The sequence below is a fragment of the Sciurus carolinensis genome, chromosome 8, assembly GCF_902686445.1.
Source record: "Sciurus carolinensis chromosome 8, mSciCar1.2, whole genome shotgun sequence".
Classification (NCBI taxonomy): domain Eukaryota; kingdom Metazoa; phylum Chordata; class Mammalia; order Rodentia; family Sciuridae; genus Sciurus; species Sciurus carolinensis.
In genome coordinates, this window is record NC_062220.1 from 9020748 (window position 1) to 9040922 (window position 20175).

General features: G+C 38.3%; 1 protein-coding gene across 2 annotated transcripts in view; it reads right to left on the bottom strand.

The window, feature by feature from the left end:
- The window catches only part of Cntnap2 (contactin associated protein 2), a 1961892-nt gene that overhangs the window by 942601 nt on the left and 999116 nt on the right, over positions 1 to 20175 (bottom strand). For both annotated transcript variants that reach the window (XM_047561468.1, XM_047561470.1), the window contains exon 9: positions 8302 to 8451. In XM_047561468.1, coding sequence (XP_047417424.1) covers positions 8302 to 8451 — 150 coding nt within the window. The remainder of the gene's footprint in view (positions 1 to 8301; positions 8452 to 20175) is intronic.

A 20175-nucleotide genomic window follows, 5' to 3' on the forward strand; every position in this document is an offset into this window, starting at 1 on the left:
GTAAAACTGAGACAAACAGAGCTATGAGAGCAAAAGCTATAAGTTCTATGCGGACAGAGATTACATCCTTTTGGTTATGCTATTTTGCCAGCATCTTTATCGTATCTGAGATATTAGAGGTTCTCCTTAATTCTTTTGGATATGAATGAACATAAAAAAGATCTCAGTTTTAACAGAAAAGACAAATGGGTGGGGAAACATCATAACATATTTGGAAGCAAAGTCTAAGGATTTGAAAAAACAGATTTAGGAAAAAAGACAAAAGGATTGACTGTTATTTCACTAGCAAAGAAAAAAATTGAACACTGACCTAATCAGAGGAAGAGTTTAAGGACTTTAATTCTCAAGGCAATAGTCACGTGTGTGTTCTTTTGAAGGTGTTTCTTGGGAGAAACTTTCATGTGCAAGACCGCAGATCTGCCCAGCATTTATGATAGATGTGGGGGAATCCGTGCTGCCAGGAAGGGTTATACACAGAGCTCTGGGCCTGAACTTACCTTGTTTCATAGCAACTATCCCTGCGAACATGTGTCCTGTACCTCTGACTTCAAGCCCATGCTCCACTCTTGAGTAAGCGTCGTGGGAGATTCCAAGCTGGGTACAGCATGCAATCAAGGTGACTTACTTCATTCTCAGTCATATGTTATTTCAGGGAAAACACCAAATTCTGAAGAGGGACGAGAGAGGCCATTACAGTGTTCGTGTGTGTGTGTGTGTGTATGTGTGTGTGTGTGTGTGTTTATTCTTAGCATCGTTACTATGACCATAACATGCGCTACAAATCAAGGTCAAGTTAGAAATTCCTCTGTGTCTGAAGATTTTGAGGTCAACCAAAGCAATGAAGGCAGAGTCTCCCCGTCCTGAAGCCTGGCTCACACACTGACCTGAAGCCTTTCTGGCACCTTCCCTGCTCACTCACAGTCGGTTCCTCTGCGAGGGTGACTTCACACCAACCATGCTGCCTCCTGGCGATTACCAGCTTTTGTTGTTGATTTTACCCAAAGGTTTCTAACATGTATCAGAGATGACTTTTCACTGTCTCTTACATGTGTGGGCATGGAAGTCCCTCAGTTTTTTTCTTTTTTAAAATTGATTTCCTTTTCGTTCTATTCCAGTCCTGCTTAGAGCGGACAGAAGTGCATTTAGAAGCGTGGATAGTGGCAAGGATTTCCTCTAGCACGTCCCACGTTAGATTTTGCTGGTACAGCTGTTTACTTTAACACCTCTACCTTTATTAATCCACGTCTTCTCAGATTTATGTTGGATGTTTAACTCCCAAAAGGTCCATCTTTGGAAAGGGATGACAGAAAATCCAGAGTCTGAGCCTCCACTGGGAAACGTGGCAATTTTCACACAAAGGGAGTCCTAGAACAAATCCAGACCTTACTATGGGCTGAACGTGCCCCCCAGAAAGGCAGGCTGGAGCTTTGCTCCCAGGCCTGTGAGGGGGGCCTAGTTAGGGTGGAGTGATGGCGCGCAGGTAGCTAGTGCCGATGGGGTGACTCTGACTAGGGTGGACCCTAATCCATGGCAGTGTCCTTGCCAAAGGCCCCTCCAGCAAGAGTGCAGCCCTGTTGCCACTGGGTTCTAGACTCCTACCATCCAGGTCTGTTCTAGTCAGCTTTTCCCCTGCTGTGACCAAAAGGCCTGACAAGAACATTTGTAGAGGAGGAAAATTTATTTGAGGGCTCAGGTTTCAGAGATTTTAATCCATAGATAGCAGGCTCCATTCCTTGGGATTCTGAGGTGAGGCTGAACAACATGGCAGGAGAGTGTGGTGGAGGGAAGCAGAGAGAGATTCCACCAGCCAGACACACAACATACACTCCAAAGTCACGTCCCCAATGCCCACCTCCTCCAGCCATACCCTACTTGCCATTAGCTTCCACTCAGTTAATCCTACCAGGGGATTAATACTCTGACTGGGTTAAAGCTTTCATAACCCGGTCATTTCTCCTCTAAACCTTCTTGCATTCTCTCACCTGTGAGCTTTTGGGGACATCTCACATCCAATCCATAACAAGGACTGTGAGAGAATAAATTTCTATGTTTTAAAATACTAGTTTGGGTTCTCTTATGGCAGATTTAGAAAACTGAACACATGCCACAAACACATTTGTTTAGGATTACATTTTCCTATCCTGGAAAAGACATGTCCTTTTTTATATGTCAATTAATAAAACTTTATTTTGTTTCCTAACTTCTGGACAGCAGCAAAAGGAGCTAGAAAACAAACTTCCAAACAACAGATTTTTGGTAGGTACAACAAGAGGCTACCTGGCCCTTTGGAAGCCTGAAGAGTGGATCCTAAATTGGGAGCTGCAAGGTCTGCTAAGCACTCTGCTGATGGCCTCTGCAGCCCGGGGATCCCTGAGAATCTACGTGGAAGGCTTTTCATGGGCAATTGAGTGTGTGTAAGATTCTTAAGCTTTTAGACGTTCAAATTTGTGTAGGATGGTTTGCATCGCCATAATAAACAGCTAAGGAACTCTACAACTTGAAACAAACTTCCTAACAGCTTTAATGTAAAACAACTTTATGTAGATACAGATTTACATACCTATCCAGTGAACTATTTAAATCCATGCTCTATTTCAATGAGGATGGAAAGGCTATTGCTACAGACTACACATTTGTGTTCCTTAAAATCCATATACTGAAATCCAGTCCCCAATATGATGGTATTAGGAGGGTGGGGTCCTCACAATGGGATTAGTGCCCTCTTGGGAACAGACAGAAGAATGCCAGAGTTCATTCACTCCCTCTCCCTCTTCCTCTCTCTCTCTGACCCCCCCACCTCCATTATGTGAACATAAAATGAGAAAGTGGCATTCTGAAAACCAGGAAGAGCACCCTCAACAGATACTCAATCTGCCAGCCCCTTGATCTTGGATTTCCAGCCTCCAGAACTGTGAGAAATGCATTTCCACAGTCTAAGCCACTCACCCTATGGGGCCAGAACTGACGGGGCAGCTCTACACTGGTGAGTCTACACTAGTAGCTGGAAAGGGGTGTAACCCCCACTAAACTGCACCAATGCCAATCCTGTCACACTCAGGCTGGCTCCCAGCACCCTCTTCTCTCTGGCCCCCTCCACCTGCCTCAGCACCTTCTTGAGAGCTGTCCCTCCCCATCTGAAGGATATGGAAAATGACAACCCTCAGGACAGAGAAATGATAACCCCCAGGACTGTCTGACCTGGAGAAGATGGAGGAGGAAGGCAATCCATTAATCCTTTCCCAGGAATCCCTTTCCCAGTAACAATGGGCCCTGAGGGAATAAAAGCAAACTTTCATCCCTTCCCAATCACAATGAAGGGTGGAGGCAGATACTGAAACTCTGGACCCTGGGCTTTTGCCCTTTCCCACTGCTGATGAGTCCTGGAAGGAGAAAAGCAAATAGCAAAACTCTGGGTAACAGTGGGTCCCAAAGGAAGAAGATTATCAGTGAATACTGAGTTATGAGCTTTTCCCAGGGACGATGAGTTCTGGGCTTTTTACAACTTCTTTCCTGACTGTCCAAACCAACACATTCTGCTTCAGTCTCTAATAATTAAACCACCCTCATTGTAAACTATAAAACTCAGACTCCTTCTGTAACTGGAAGCCATTTTTCTACCCAGAAAATGAGCCCCTTCAGTGCCTGATTGATGAACTCCACTGTGGAATCAAGGAAAGCTTGCTGATCCATTTGAGGTCAGCTTCTGCCCCACTTATTTGTGTCTTCATAATGGTGCCGAAACCATGTTGGTTATTTTTATTTACACCATCCCCAAGTTCCTTAGCATTCCCCTTCCAATAAGATCAACTCTAGAACTTTCCTACCCTAGCTATATTTCCTTTTAAGTGAAAACAAAGGGGATAATGAAAACAGCAAACCTAAGAAAGGCTACAAATTTCAAAATCTTTCTCTGGCAAAACATGGGACCTGTTCTATTCAACAACCTATTACCAAGAAATTGGTCAATAAATAAATATAATCATCACATTTATTATTCTCTCAATTATTATGATGAATGACAAACTCTCTAAAGTAATCTCAGTTGAGAAAGAGAGAAAAAATTCCAGCAACTACAACCTCTTTTGTTGAGGAAATATCTTGAATGACTCATTTCACTCCTATTCTGCCTATTCCCAAGCAAGAACAAAGCAAAAGAATCCTTGGTACTTAAACATCTGATCAGGGATGTTACTAAAGAGAATTGAGACCTTCCCTGGGATTCACAGGAAGTACTCAGAGGTTCAACTCCCCTGGTGAGGAAGCGAGCTTGCAGGTGCTAAGGAAGCTACTCAAGTGGTACGTAGCTTCCAAAGAGAGAGTACAGACATGTTTAGGGGTTCTGATGGGAAACTGAGCGCCACAAGTCTTTATTCATGGTTTTCAGAGAGGAGGAAAACAATTTCTTTCTTTCTTTTTTGTTTTGTTTTGTTTTCTTTGAGACGGAGAAGAAAGAAATACTTCCAGTAGCACAGAATTTGATCAGAGACCTTCAGATGACCAGTGGTTTGAAGCCTCAAACTTTCCTTGGAAGACATGGTCTCTGAATGAGTTTCCAAAATGACCTGAGACAAGGTGGAGAGACAGCCAGCATTACTACTTCCTAGGGCCAGACTCCGCAGTGTACAGCTAAGTCATGCCATGTTCACACAAGATTACATTGCCATGTGACAGATGAAGAAAGTAAGATAAGTTATCAAAGGATGGTGGCAAATGAGTACTAAAGCTATGACCCAAATCAGGTGTGCATGGTTCCAAAGCTTGTGTTCTAGAACACAGGCTGTCCTCCTTTCCACTGCCCTAGAGGTGTTCCTGATGAGGTTTGCAGCTGACTTAGAATTTTTTCAGCATGAACAGTATATAATTGTGTGCATGTGTTTGTGTGCGTGTGTTTGTGTGAGTGTGTTTCAAGTGAAGTTAATCCAGAGGCAGCACATATTCTAATCATGAAGCCACCTGCAGAAGGGGTCACCAGCATTAGATGAGGAACATTGTGGCCACTCTGGAGTTGCCTACACCAAAGATTTCTGCCATCTATTCTTCTGATTGATGTATGGAATGCCAAATTAAATTTTCTTTCATGATGTTAATGGTTTGTTAATTAGCATGTTAGATATATGCAGAAAAGGATATTTCGGTGGTGAAATTATACATAATAATATCTCCTTTGCAAAACATCTCTTAGAGACACCCCACCTTATATGAAGATGGTTCCAAGAACCTAGTGGGGTCTGTGACCTGAGCCCTTAGAAATGGTTCTGGGGTTGGGATCTCTTAGAAATTTGGTGTCAGGTATTTGCCTTTGAAGCTTTCTGTTGACTGGTTCTGGCTCTGAATCCCACTGCCCAGCCTCACTGCTGAAAGAGAACATTTTATTGAAGGTGCAGTAAGTCAGAGAGCCTGGACTTCATTTGGCTTACAGGATGGTGTGTTAAGAGTGCTGTGTGTTTGCTAGTGAATGTGTGTCTGATAAAAGTTTGTATGTGCCCAAGGACAGCCTATCCTTTCCCCTGGCTGCTCCTGGTGCAAACCTGTAGGAGAGTGGCTGATTCTCAAGCACCTCAAGCTTTACAGTGATTCTCTTTCAAAAAAAATCTAAAGATGTATATACAATTGCAAATGTGTCTGTTTGTCTGCTCTTCAGATCATTGGTGTCAGAATCACTTAGAATTTGGAATTCTTTGATTTACCAGTATCCTGTGTCCTAAAGCTTTAGTAGTAAGGCCTGCCAATCTGAACTGTAATGAGTTCCCGTGATTCTACACACTCTGAGGATACAGGCAATGAAGATATAACCACAAAGCATCAGGAACATTTGCTGACAGCATGTCCCGGAGGCAGACCAAAGACCCAAAGGCAAGTCAATGCCCTTCTGATTTCTGGATTTAAAAACCAAACTTCATAAGAAATAGGACACCATAAAACCCTTACATCCTGTGAACTCTTGACCACAGACACGTGGCTACAGCTATTTGCCTACCCATCTAGATCAAGATAGATGCAAACTGCCATAGGCATTCAGTAAGCCCACCTGTGGCCAAAGGTATTCTAGTCAAGAGACCCGTAGAGATTGCCAGCAGCTTCCCCACTGATGATCCACGGTGACAGTAAGGAGAACTCTTGACCAAAAGCCCATCATGTCAAATAACTCTTTGGAGGGAAACCAGTACGGCACTGGAGTTGCTTTTTCCTCCTATCCATGGTTCACTCATAAGACATCAAACCTTTACAAAATCATGCACTTTTCAGTCCCAAAAATAACGCAGGACTAGTTCAGGACCTTGGCACTATTGAGGGGAGAATTTGCCCTGTACAGGCATCAGAGGTAACCCATTCAGGAGCTGGGTGCAAACTCAGTGGAAAGTTTGTAAAGCTCCTGGGGCTTCTGCTTCTACTTTTAGACAGTTTTGAAAAAAAAAAAAAAGGCTTGTCCTGTGTATTTTATACTACTTGCTAATTCATTCATAAATATTTATTAGTCATATCTTATATTCCTGGAATCTTCTAGGGCTCTGGGGGACATAGCAGGAAGCAAGACAGACAAGGTAACTGCACTCATGTATGCTCACTCTAATAACTAGAAAAAAGAGATGCACACAGTTATATTTAAATATATACTTACATAAGCAAATAAGTGGATATATGAATATTAATAGGAATATCTTCAGAGACAAATATATGTACATATGTATATTTTAAAACTAAAATCAAAGTCTTTTCTAAAGATGTGATATGTTTTCTTAGATGTCACATTGCATGATTTTGGATGAGAAAAAAAGTCATCTAGTGGAAAGATGTATCAATCTGAACTACATACCAAGTACTTCAATTATATGTCTCCCTATTTCATTCATGATTAACACATTATTTTCTGGATGGGTGCATTTCTCCACTTAGAAAATGTGTAGGGTCTTGGTTGTCTAGCTTTTTCACATAGACTAGAATTTATCATTGAGAATCTTCCATTATTCTGCTCATTTTTTCATTATTTAAGAACCAAAATATTTGTGACAAGATGACATCCTATATCAGGTATCCTGTGACAGGCAGTCCCTGAGAGGGTCCCCAGTGATCCCTGGCTATGAGCATTCCCTCCCTGGTATGAGCTCCTTCCTTTAAATGTGGGTTGGATTTAATTCTAACAAACTGTATGTGTTCAATGATGGAACGTCATGGCCAAGATTAGGTTGTTTTTTATTTTAAATACCAAAATTGTGCTTTCCACATTAGGGTCTTTCTTCCTTGCCTTTTTAAAAAATTTCTCCCTCTCCCTCTTTGTCCCTGCCTCTCTCTCCCCCTTCCACCACTTCTCTCTCTCCAGTCACCAGTAGGAGAAGATGTCTGCCGAGAAGAAGCAGTGTAGACACAGACTACCAGGAGGAGAATGGAGCCACCCCAGCCAGCATTAAATGATCCTGAGTGAGTGAGTCAGTTTTTTATCACTGTAACAAAAATACCTGACATAGATAACTTATACGGAGAAAAGGTTCATTTTGGTTCACAGTTCTGGAAGCTCCAGTTCATGATTGGACAGACCCACTGCATTTAAGGTCTTAGATGGCAATAGCAGAGAGCATGGGCAGAGCAAACTGCTCATCTCATCGACAGGAAGCAAATGGGCAATGAGGGAAGGGTGAGGGGCCCCCGGTTCCCTGCAGGGGAACATCCAAGTGGCATAATGACTCTCACTAGGTTTTATCTCCTAATGGTTCCATCACCTCCAAGAGCACCATGCCAGACACCAGGTCTGTAACACATGGGCCTTGGAGGATATTCTACATGCAGACTACAGCAGGGCAAGGGGACCTTGCTGGGAGCATTCCCTCTAGCTCAGCTAGGGCTTCAAACAATGCAGCTGCCCAAGCAGACTGAGCGCTACTTCTGAGGCCATGGGTTCTAATCACCCAGCTATGCCATCTTTGAATTCCTGGTCTAGACCAACCATGAAGTAAACATTGATTATTCTAGGCAACTAAGGTCTGAGGTACTGTGTTATACAATGATGGGTCATCAGGACAGAGTCCAAGGACCTGACTCTTCAGGATAGCATTAAGCAGATGAATGAATTTAGAATCTCACATTTCTTACATCAAAGGTTTGAATTAGACTAAAAGGATGATACGGTGACATCACCTTAGCATCTTTGTCATGAGGAAACAACAAAAAATGTCAATGTTTTTGAATTCAAAGGAATTACAGTTTTTCTTTTTATCCTGAGATCTACTGAGTTCATCATCAAACTTCACTGAAACTTCACTTGTTTTAGTGGAGAAATGGTCAACCCGTAGAGGATGGCATTCTTACCTCCAAAGAAGTATTTCTCGCTAGTTTTAACTTGAAGAGGACTATTTGTTCGAACAGCTGATGCTTCATCTCCATCAATGGTGAGAATAGCAAAATTTTCCTTGGCTAAGAAACGAACCTCGTGCCACTGTCCGTCATTTAACCCAGAACCTGAAAGGTACAAAATAAAAGTCAACTTCCTGTGCTCAGATGGTTCTGTTAAACACGGCTTTAAGAAATCATATTATTTTTAATTGAAAAATGATACTTTTATTAGATTTATGGTGCCCAGTATGATGTTTTAATATATCTATAGAAAGTGAAGTGATTAACAATTAACATTCCTATAACCTCACTTACTTATTTTGTGGCAATACGTTTGAAATTCTTTCAGTTATTTTGAAATATACATTATTATCAACCAAGATTCCAAGGAAGTAACAGTTCCAGCTACATGGGAGGAATAAACACAAATTTTAATATCAACAAAATTCATTTTTTAGAAGTAAATGTCATATATTCATCTAAAAATATAATGCTGCTTCTAAATTTTATTATCTGATGTTTCTTTAAGATTATAGCTGGTTCTTTCCTCAATTGGAGTAAACAAAGTACATATAACCCAATCAGGTGGAGAAATAGGATTAAATGATACTAGAATGCTTGGGGGCAAAGAATGCTCTGAAAAAAGTCATTTGGGAAGTGATGATGAACTGTTTCAATTTAATAACTTATTTTCTGGTTAGGTTTGCTTGATCCTGCTCTCAGATAAAAAATAGATTTATGGTTTTTATCTAATGTTTTTATTTTTAAAATATTGTCTCTATTGGTTATTTTGTCTCAATAAATGTCTGGCAAGTGTAGTTTATAGAAATTAGGTACCAAAGAATAATGTGTGACTACGTGCAATTATATGTGCTAGTTAACCAATAATGATCACAGGAAGCAACACAAGGATTTCGAATCATTTATATGAGTGTATTGTTAAAATGAGGTAGGTCATATATCAGCAAATACAAATCAACAAAATAAACCAGCAATGTCTACCCCAATGACCATTTGCGGCCTTTCTACTGACCACTCCAGTAGTTAGACAATAGTTTAATGTCTGTCTGGTCTGTGTTCACTTTACAAAGAAGAATTAAAAAATTAAGGTGCAAATAGGAGAGAATCATTGAACCTAAGGATCTAGAGAGGGTTTAGAAGAAGGGAGTCAGAGAGGCTTTATTTGACCTTGGAAAAAGGAAGAGATTCAGCTCTAATCTACTCCAGATGGCATAATCTAGAATACACACGTTGAAATTTTGGAGAATACATTTCAGTTTCATAAAAGAAAGGCTAACAAGTAAAGATATTTAAAAATAATGTAAATCAATGGAGCACAGAAGAAAGAACTGAGTGCCAGATGATTTATAACAGGAGTCTGTAAACCATATCTTGTGGGTCCTATCCTTATTTTGGTCACCCATTTTAATTTAATCTGTGGATTAAGAATGATTTTTATATTATTAATAGTTGAAAAGAAATCAAATAGTAATAATATTTAGTGACAAGCAAAACTTTCATAAACTCAAATTTTAATGTTCATATAAAGTTTCATTGAAATACAGTTAAGTTCACTTGTAGGGCAGAAAATTGCCCTATATCAACTGAGTCAAATAGTTGTACCAGAAATTATATGATCACAAAGTGTAGACTATTTATTATGTAGTTCTTCCGGAAAGAAAAGCATTAGATAATGGTTGCTTCATGCTCTTAAACAAAAGAACTATTTAAAAAACCAAGGCCTATTGAAGTTTAGAAGGTAATCACATATCTGTAATATTTACTCATATTATAGTAAATATCATTGCAAATAATTACTGCCAGACATTTCTTAGGATTTTCAAATTTTTAATTTAGCAATATCGAGCGTATTTTATTTTAGTGGAAGGTGATACAAAATGGCTGCTTTAATCAATACAAAATAATCTCCAAATTATAAACTATGTAATACATGGCATGTGTGTGTGTATATATATATATATACACACACACACATACACAGATTATATATATGTACATACATATAAATATAAATATGTATACATATATACATACACATACATATATATGTTAAAGAATATTGATAGTATAAAACATGCAGGGAGTAGCATCTGAGTATCTTGCCCACTTCCTTGCTGACTGGCACATTGTCTATACAGTTTTGCCCAAGTCTTGAGAATAAGTGACCAGCCCTAACCCAAAACAAGAATAGGGAGAGAGAATGGAGTGTGGTGGGGGAAGGTGGTATCAGCCAACTCATGACCTGAGATGTGATTGTAGGGCAACACAGCCTCAGCCATAGTGAAGATTCTGCTTCTGACCTATATTCACAACTCAAGTCAATTGACAATGAATCTCACTCCATTCATGAACTAGTCCCACAGAAGTTCCAAAATACTTTAAAACACAGGAGAAACAAAACCCCAAACCAACAACCAGACCCCAAAGAGGAACAATCAGAGGGGGCCCTCAGATCCCACTCCTGTACATCTACTTATACATCAAAAACAATGAGTGGTCCCAAGTGGGGAAAAAACTACACCAAAGGACACAAACATAAAAGAGTAAGAGGAAACCATTCAAACAGATATGTAAGTCTAAGGCCTCTGAAAACATGAGAAAACAGGAAAACAAGACTCTTTCTCAAGTTAACAATTCCCAAACAGAGGAATATACAGATATGGAAGTGAATTAAATTTCAGAGAATGTCTATGAAAAATTGATTATTAAAATATTGAAAGAGGTAAAAGAAGACCTAAGGAATAAAATCAGAGAGTAAATAGAGATGAAAGACTATTTTAATAAAGAAATAGAGATATTGAAAAGAAACCAATCAGAACTACTGTAAATGAAAGATGCAATGCATCATATAAAAAATTTACTTGAAATTATCACCAACAAATTAGATTATGTAGAAAATAGAATTTCAGATCTTGAATACAGGGTATGTGAGCTTGAATACTCAGTATTCAATAAAGAAAAAAAAAAAAAGACCATGATCAGGATATATAAGAACTCTGGGACAACATCAAGAGTTCAAATTTGAGAGTCAGTGGGATAGAAGAGGGCATGGAGATACAGACTAATGCCATTAAGAAACTTTTCAGTGAAATGATAGCAGAAAAATTTAGTAACCTTAGAAATAAGATGGACATTCACATGTAGAATGCAAATAGAACACCAAATAGACACTTTCTAAAAAACATTATAATCAAAATGCTTAACCAAGAAAATATGGAAACAAGGTATTAAAAGCTAAGAGAGAAAATCATTAAGCTTCATGTCTTACTTTTCAACCCAGACATCAAAATCAAGGAGGGGTTGGAGTGAGGTAGTCCATACTGTGAAAGAAAATGATTGCCAGCCAAATTTTGCTGCATCCAGCAAAGCTATCTTTCAGAATTTAAACAGAATGAAAATGTTTTCAAAAGGATAAACTAAAAGCATTCATGACCACTAAGCCAACACTCAAAAAGTACTAAGAGATATACTACACACCAGAAGAACTCAAAAACAAACCTCAAAGCTCCCAAATCAGGAAGTTCTCTAGAAAATAATTAATTACATAAAAATTAAGACTGAATTAAATATAACAAACAAACCAAAATGGCAGGATTAACAATTGTCTATTCAAAATGACACTGAATGTAAATGGTCTCAGTTTCCTGGTTGAAAGACATAGACTGGCAGAATAGATTAAAAAATAAGATCCAACTATGTACTGTTTACAATGGACTCATATTCAAAGATATCTACAGATTGAAAGCATAATTATGGGGAAATAAAATTCCTCATATATGGAATCTGAAAATAAGCAGGAGTAGCTATTCTCATATCTGACAAAGCAGATTTGAAGTGAAAAATTAATCATAAAAGATAAAATGGTTACTACATATTGGTAAAGGGAACAATCCAACAAAAAGATATAAAGGTAGGAAACATTTATGCCTCAAATATTGGTGTACCTAATTGCTTTAAATAAATAAATAAGAACTTCTTGATATTACTTCTCAGATAGAAACTAATAGAATAATACTGGGTAATTTCAACATAACCCTTTCAACAATAGAAAGTTCATTCATACATAAAATCAATAAAGATACTTCCAGCCTAAATAATACTATAAATCAAATGGACTTACAGATTTCTATAGAATATTTTACCCCAAAACAGCTGGATGCATTTTCTTCTGAGCAGCTCAAGGAATCTTTTCCAAAACATACCATATTCTAGGTCACATTGTTTCAGCAAATATGAAAAGCATGAAATAATGTCATGCATTTTATCAGATCATAATGGAATGAAATTAGAAATCAATATCGAAAAAATAATAGAAACCATCCAAACACATCAAGATTGGAACAAAACTCTTAAATGAGAAGTGGATCTTAGAATTAATGAGAGAAGAAACAAATAAAAAATTTAGAAAAAAAAAAGTAAAAACAGTGATGCAACATATCAAAATCTCTGGGATATAATGAAGGCATTTCTGAGATGAAAGTCTATAGCACTGAATGCCTACATTAAAAACAAAACCAGAAAGATCGCAAATAATTAATCTAATGCTGCACCTTAAGGCCCTAGAAAAGGAAGAAAAAACTAATTCCAAAATCAGTAGAAGACACAAATAATAAGATTAAAATTGAAATTGAGAATAAGAAACAATACACAGGATTAATGCAACAGTTGGCTCTTTGAAAAGGTAAGAGATTCACAATTCTTAGCTGAAAGAAAGAACCTGAACCAACAAAATCAGAGATGATAAAGGAGATATCAACACAGATACTTCTGAAATCCAGAAGACCACTACAAACTATTTTGGAAATTTATACTCTAATAAATTGAAAAATCTAAAAGACACTGACAAATTTCTAGTTATATATGACCTGACCAAACTGAACCATGAATATATAAGAAGACCTAAACAGGCCAATATAAAGTAAAAAATTGAAGCAGCAATTAAAGGTGTTTTAACAAAGAAAAGTCTAGGACCAGACAGCACCTCAGTTAAGTTCTATCAGTCCTGTAAGGAAAGACTAACACCAGTCTTCCTCAAATTATTCCATTAAATAGAAAGGAGGGAACTCTCCCGAATATATTCTATGATACCAGTGTCACCCTAATACCAAAACCAGAAAAAGATACATCAAACTAAAGAAAACTACAACCCACTATTCCAGATGAATATAGACACAAACATCCTTGATAAAATATTACCAAACTGCACTCAAAACACACAAAGAGGATATTGTACCATGAGCAAGTGGGTTTCATCCCAAGGGATGCAAGATGGGTCCAACATAGATTAATAAAGGTAATTCACCATGTAAATAAAATTATGAACAAGAATCACATAATCTATTAGATTCAGAAAAGGCCTTTGGCAAAATTTAGTACCCATTCATGTAAAAATGCCAGAGAAATTAGGAATAAATGGAAATTGCCTCGACATTATAAAGGCTATATATAATAAACCCAAACAAACATCGTACTAAACAGAAAATGAAAGAATTACCTCTAAAATCAGGAATGATGGCAGGATAGCCACTCTAAATACATGTACTTAATGTAGTTTGTGAAACTGTAGCCAGAACAATCAGGCAAGACAAGGAAATTAAATGGATACAAATAGGGAAAAATAAGTCAAATTTTCTGTTTGTTGATGACATGAACCTCATTTGGAAGATCCCCCAAACACTATAATACTTTCTAGAGCTAATAAATTCAGCAAAGAAGCAGGATTCAAGATCAACATTCAAAAATTAATAGCTTTCCTATAGTCTTCATGATGAATCTGCTGAGGAAGATCAGAAAAACTATTCTGTTCACAATAACCTCATTAAAAACTTAATACTTGCGAATAAATCTAACCAAGGAGATGAAAGTCCTTCTACAATGAAAACTATAGATCACTGAAGAAAGAAATTAAAGAAGACCATTGAAGATGGAAAGACTTCCCATGTTTTTGGAGGTGTAGAATTAATATTGTCAAAATGGCCACATTACCAAAAGCGATATTACAGATTCAATACAATCCCCATGAAAATACCAATGGCATTCTTCATGGAACTAAGAAAATAAAAAAACAAACAAACAACAACAAAAATAAATAAACTAGTCCTAATATTCATTGGAAGAATAAAAGACCCAGAACAGCCAAAATAATACTGAAGAATAAGTGATATTGGTGACATCACTTATCCAACCCCAAGTCATACTACAGCAGAGTAACAAAGCAGCATGATATTGGCAACAAAATAGACATGAAGACCAAGTATATAGAAGACAGAGACAAATTCACACTTAGTCATCTGATATTTCAGAGATGTACCAAAAATACACATGAGAGCAAAGAAAGTCTTTTTAAAAAAAATTTGTTCTAATTAGTTATACATGACAGTAGAATGCACTTTGACACATCATACATAAGTGGAATGCAATTCCTCATTCTTCTGGTTGTACATGATGTAGAATCATACTGGTTATGTTGTCATATATGCACATAGGGTAATAATGTCAGATTCATTCTACTATCCTTCCTATCCCCATTCCCTGAAAAGAAAACCTTATAAAGAAATTAGGCTAGGAAAACTGAATATCCATGTGTAGAATAATGAAACTATATCCCACTCTCTCGCCAAACACAAAAATAAAATCAGAGTGAATCAAAGACTTAAGTATTAAATCAGAACATTTCCAACAGCTAGAAGAAAACATAGAGTCAACACTGAAACATATTGTCACAGGCACTGACTTCCTTAACAAGCTCCCTAAAGAAATAAAACCAAGAATTCAAATAATGATTCAAATTGATGAAATCAAATTAAAAGACTTGTGAACAGTGAAGGAAAGAATTAGGAACATGAAGAGAGAACCTGCAGAATGGGAGAAATCTTTTCCAGCTACTCTTACAACAAGGGATTAATATCCAGATATATAAAGAATCAAAATTTTATACCTAAAAACAAACAAAATACAAAAAAATCCAATCAATAAGAAGAAAAAAACAAAACAAAACAAAACTAAACAGAGGCTTCTCAAAGACAAAGTACAAAGGGCCAAAAATTACATGAAAAAACGTTCAACATCCCCGGCAATCAGGGAAATGGAAATCAAAACTACATTGAGATTTCATCTCCAGTTAGAATGGCAATTATCAAGAATACAAATAATAATGCTGGTGAGAATGTGGAGAGAAAGGTACACTCATACACTGGTAGTTGGAGAGCAAGTTAGTACAACCATTTTAAAAAGTAGTTTGGAGATTCCTCAAAAGACTAGGATAGGAACCATCAAATAACCCAGCTATCCCTCTCCTTGGTATTCATCCAAATGAACTAAAATTAGCAAACCACAGGGATACTTGTGCCAATGTTTCTAAGCAGCACAGTCCACAATAGCCAAGCTATGGAACTAGCCCAGGTGCCCATCAGCACACCAAAAAATAAAATAATGTGATTCATATAATACCACAGTGGAGTTTTACTCAGTCATTAAAGAAGAAAGAAAGTTTGGCTTTTGCTGATAAATGAATGGAACTCCAGAACATTGAAATAATTGGAACTAGCAAGACTCAGAAAGTCAAGGTTTGAATGTCTTTTCTCATATATGAAAGCTACAGCAAAGCAGTGGGAGGTAAAGTGGGGGCAAATCCCTCAAAAATCAAGGGGAGGTGAGCAGAGTAGAGGAAGGAAATCGTCTGGGAGGGGAGAGATGGGAAAAGGGAGGACATGCAGAACAAAATTGACGAATTTATGCTATGCACATACATGAGCACAGCACAGTGGAGCCCACATTTATGCATATCTATAAATCACCAATTAAAAATAACCATCAATAGAAGGAAGAGTAAAGGCATCAGTAGAGTCAAGGCAAGGAAGTGGGGAGGGAGCCGGGGAGGGGATGCACTGGGGATGGAAGTGGAGCAAATTATATTTTGTGCATATGATTATTTCAAAATGAACCCCACTATTATGTCTAATTATAGTGCACTAATGAAAACAGTTTGAAAAAAAGTGTAGACAGGCACTTAACTGCCCATCATGTTTGGTCTAGAGCACTTTAGCTCACTAACTGGACTCCTTGCTTACCCTCTTTCCATTTAGCATCTTCTCCTTCAGAAGTAACATTATCCTTTTTTTTTTTTTTAAGTGTAATTAGGATCACAGTATTTCCCTTACAACAACTTTCTGCTCCTCTGCATCTCATTAAAAGCATTGGCCCAGGCCTCTGCTGAGGCCAGCGGTGTCCTGTGGTGGATCTGGAACACCTGCTGTGAGCAGCCTCTTGCTTCTGCTCCTTCACCTCGGGCACTGAAAGCATCACCTGACCAGAGAGGCTTTCCCGACCACTTCAGATAAAATGCCATCGTCCTCCCCTCTAGCCCTGCCGTTGATCCGCTGTGTTTTTCCTCAGAACATCTCATTATGGAATCTAGTAGATGTTCATTGACTGGTTTGTTTTCTGTCCCTACCACTTGATTATTTGCCCTTAGAGGTCAGGGACCTCGTCCGTTTTATTCTGATAACACCTAGCACTCCAGCAGTGGCTGGAGAGTATTGGGTGTGAATGAATATGCAAATGAATCTGGGGTGATCGTGAGTGGGAACGTGGCCTTCGGAGTGTCACAGAAAGCCGAGTTGTTGATGGAACACAAGACGGCAGTAACGACAGCCCCGGCATTGCTGTCCGTGGCTTCTATGCGGGAAACAGTCACAGGCAATGGGATCGACTTTAATGGTAAGACGTACATTCAGTTATCACATTTTCTTCTTGGTAAGTTTAATTTAGTGTCAACAGAGCTTCTTAGAAACTGGTACCATCCAAGCATATCCACATACCGAGTTATTCATTAAAGCGGATCTCATATCTCATAACCCCCTGGGCATCACCTGAAGACAACCCCTGAGGCCAGCAGTGATGCAGTGGCTTCCGGTGATGCAGGAAGAGTGCTGGCCAGGGTCCCTGGTGGCCACAGTCTCTTGGAAAGTCTCCAGGGGGATTGAACCAGCTGCCCACAGTAGAAAACCCTTTACTAAGAACCTTTGTGTGGTTTTCTGCCCTTCCCTGTCTTACTTCCTTCCCTTCTCTCCACTCTTATATTTATGGTATTAATGTAAAATAAAATGTATGCACCCAAATTCCTATATTTGGATTTGGTTTTTGGTACTTATAGGTGACTTTGAAACAGAAAAATGCTTGATTTTAGTCTGTTTCTTTCTGTGGTAAGAATATCTTTATCAAGTCATTTAATCTCACAGATTTTTTTCCTGTCTATACAAAAATTGGGAAAATAATTCTTTAACTCTATTCTTTCTTGCCTTTCAAATATGCATGAAGAACAATGCAAATAAAATCCTCTCTGCTGTAAAATTACTATGCAAATGTAGTCTTATTCTTAAATTAAAATCAGTTAGCTGTCAGATAAGCAATAGTGTGTACTGAAAAACTTCCTTCTGGAGCAGGTCCCTGTGGGTTCTCCCGCAGAATTGATGCATCAAAGCACATATTTTCATCATAACATTTAAAGTACAAAACTGGATGTATTGTTGATTAACCCTAGGAGGGTTGGAGCTTGTATGTGCTTTCATTTTTATCTTTACAATTTCATGACTCCTTCCATGAAATGTAGTTCTGGAACATGGGTCTCAATGACATCAATATTATAGATGTTCAATTCACAAATCCCAAAATATGGTCTTAAAGAATCATACTGCGGAGGAAGTCACTTATCAAATGCCTCCACTCTTCTAAAGGTAGACCAGAAAGTTCCTCAGAAAAATCCCTGCAAAATTTCTTCATCGCAAAATTAACTTATAAATGCAACCTAATCATCTGTTTTGTTCATGGCAAAAGGTCTATTCTATTAATCAGATTAAAATTAAAAGGCTATTTTGTTTTCTCAAAGAACTTAATTACTAGAGAAATTGGAGTCCAGATGAAAAGGGGTCTTGTTGGCAGCAACCTCTGTGGTATATGCACTTCAGCTCTTATACCTACTCATTTAATTCCAATTATTCTTTTGAGCATTTAATGTTAATCAACAAGAGGTATGCCTCAGCAATCCCAGATAGGTATGGGTCCCCACATGTAATGAGCTCATTCTTAATGCAGAAGGGATGATCGAATGGCTCAAAAGAAAGTATGTTGCTTCTTTTATATTTTCTTTGTTCATATGTTATAAAAAATAATAGCCTCAAGGCTCTTTGCAGAGCAAAATCCAATTTTATGATCTCTACATAAGTGAGTATTTATAGAAATACTATTCTAAGCCCTATGTGCTAGCCACTCTGATAAGGATGCTACTTGCATTTGATTCATTTAGACAATGCAGGACATTTTGAAATATTAAGCATCCCATAGTTGGTGAATGGCAGAGAACAGAACCGAAACTCACTAATCTGGTTCCAGAGTCAGATTTCTTATAAAAAGCAAACCAAAGTCAAAACAGGACACAAGAAACCATTTTAAACACCCCCTGCGCATGGTACCCCACACACACACTCTTCCACATGTCACTTCCTAGGGACAGCCTGGTGTCCCACGGCATCAAGACTACAAATAAGCTGAGATCCCCTCCCTTTCTCATCTGCCAGCTTCTAATCATGTATACCTTCAGATTTTTGTGTTGGAATATTACAGATACTACATCTCCTAGTATTTTTATTATATTAATGTTTTTGCTTTAAAGTTGCACTTAGAATGGAAATTTTTTAAAATTTATTTTTATTGTAAACAAATGGGATACATCTTGTTTCTCTGTACATGAAGTAGAGGCATACCATTTATGTAATCATACATTTACATAGGGTAATGGTGTTTGATTCATTCTGTTATTTTTTCCTTCCCCCCACCCCTACTACCCCTCTTTTCCCTCTATACAGTCCCTCCTTCCTCTATTCTTGCCTCCTTCCCACCCCCCATTATGTGTCATCATCCGCTGATCAGTGAGATTATTCGTCCTTTGGTTTTTTGAGATTGGCTTATCTCACTCAGCATGATATTCTCCAATTTCATCCATTTACCTGCAAATGCCATAATTTTATTCTTCTCTATGGCTGAGTAATATTCCATTGTGTATATATACCACAGTTTCTTTATCCATTCATCAATTGAAGGGCATCTAGGTTATTCCACAATCTGGCTATTGTGAATTGAGCAGCTATGAACATTGATGTGGCTGCATCTCTGTAGTATGCTGATTTTAAGTCCTTTGGTTATAGGCCAAAGAGTGGGATAGCTGGGTCAAATGGTGGGTCCACAGAATGGAAATTTTATATTATAGGTTTGACCCGCCAGTTCTAGCATTTCCCCCTTGAGGTACATTCAAGTAAGTCCATGAATACTCATTTAAACCTCTTCTATACTTTGTGGAACTCTGAGTAAAGAGAGCGCTGTGTGCTCATTTCCCCCACTCCCACCACCTGTTGTTTTAGAACCCAGGGCCTCACGTGTGCTAGGCAAGTGCTCTATCACTGAGTTACATCCCCAGCCCTCTCCTTCCAGTTTTTAATGAGTGAAAAAATGACTTCAACCTTCCTCTTATTGGTTTGTAGAGCTGAGATGTTCGTCCAGACCTTCAGACACCCAACAAGTGGTTTTCCCACCACTCAGAACTCAGCCACCCAATGTCACGGTGAGAGGAGAGAGAGTGTCACAGACCCAGCCTGTCTCCTCGGCCTGAGTCCCTTCCTTCTCATCAGGAGACACCTGGACAACTTTGGATGAAACATGGACTGAGTTAGCAAGGGCCTGACCTCTCTTGTTCTGGAATATGTGTTATCTTTATGCTCTCCTGGGCCTTGTGTCACTTGGAGCAAACAATACAGAACTATTTCTGTTTCAGAAGAT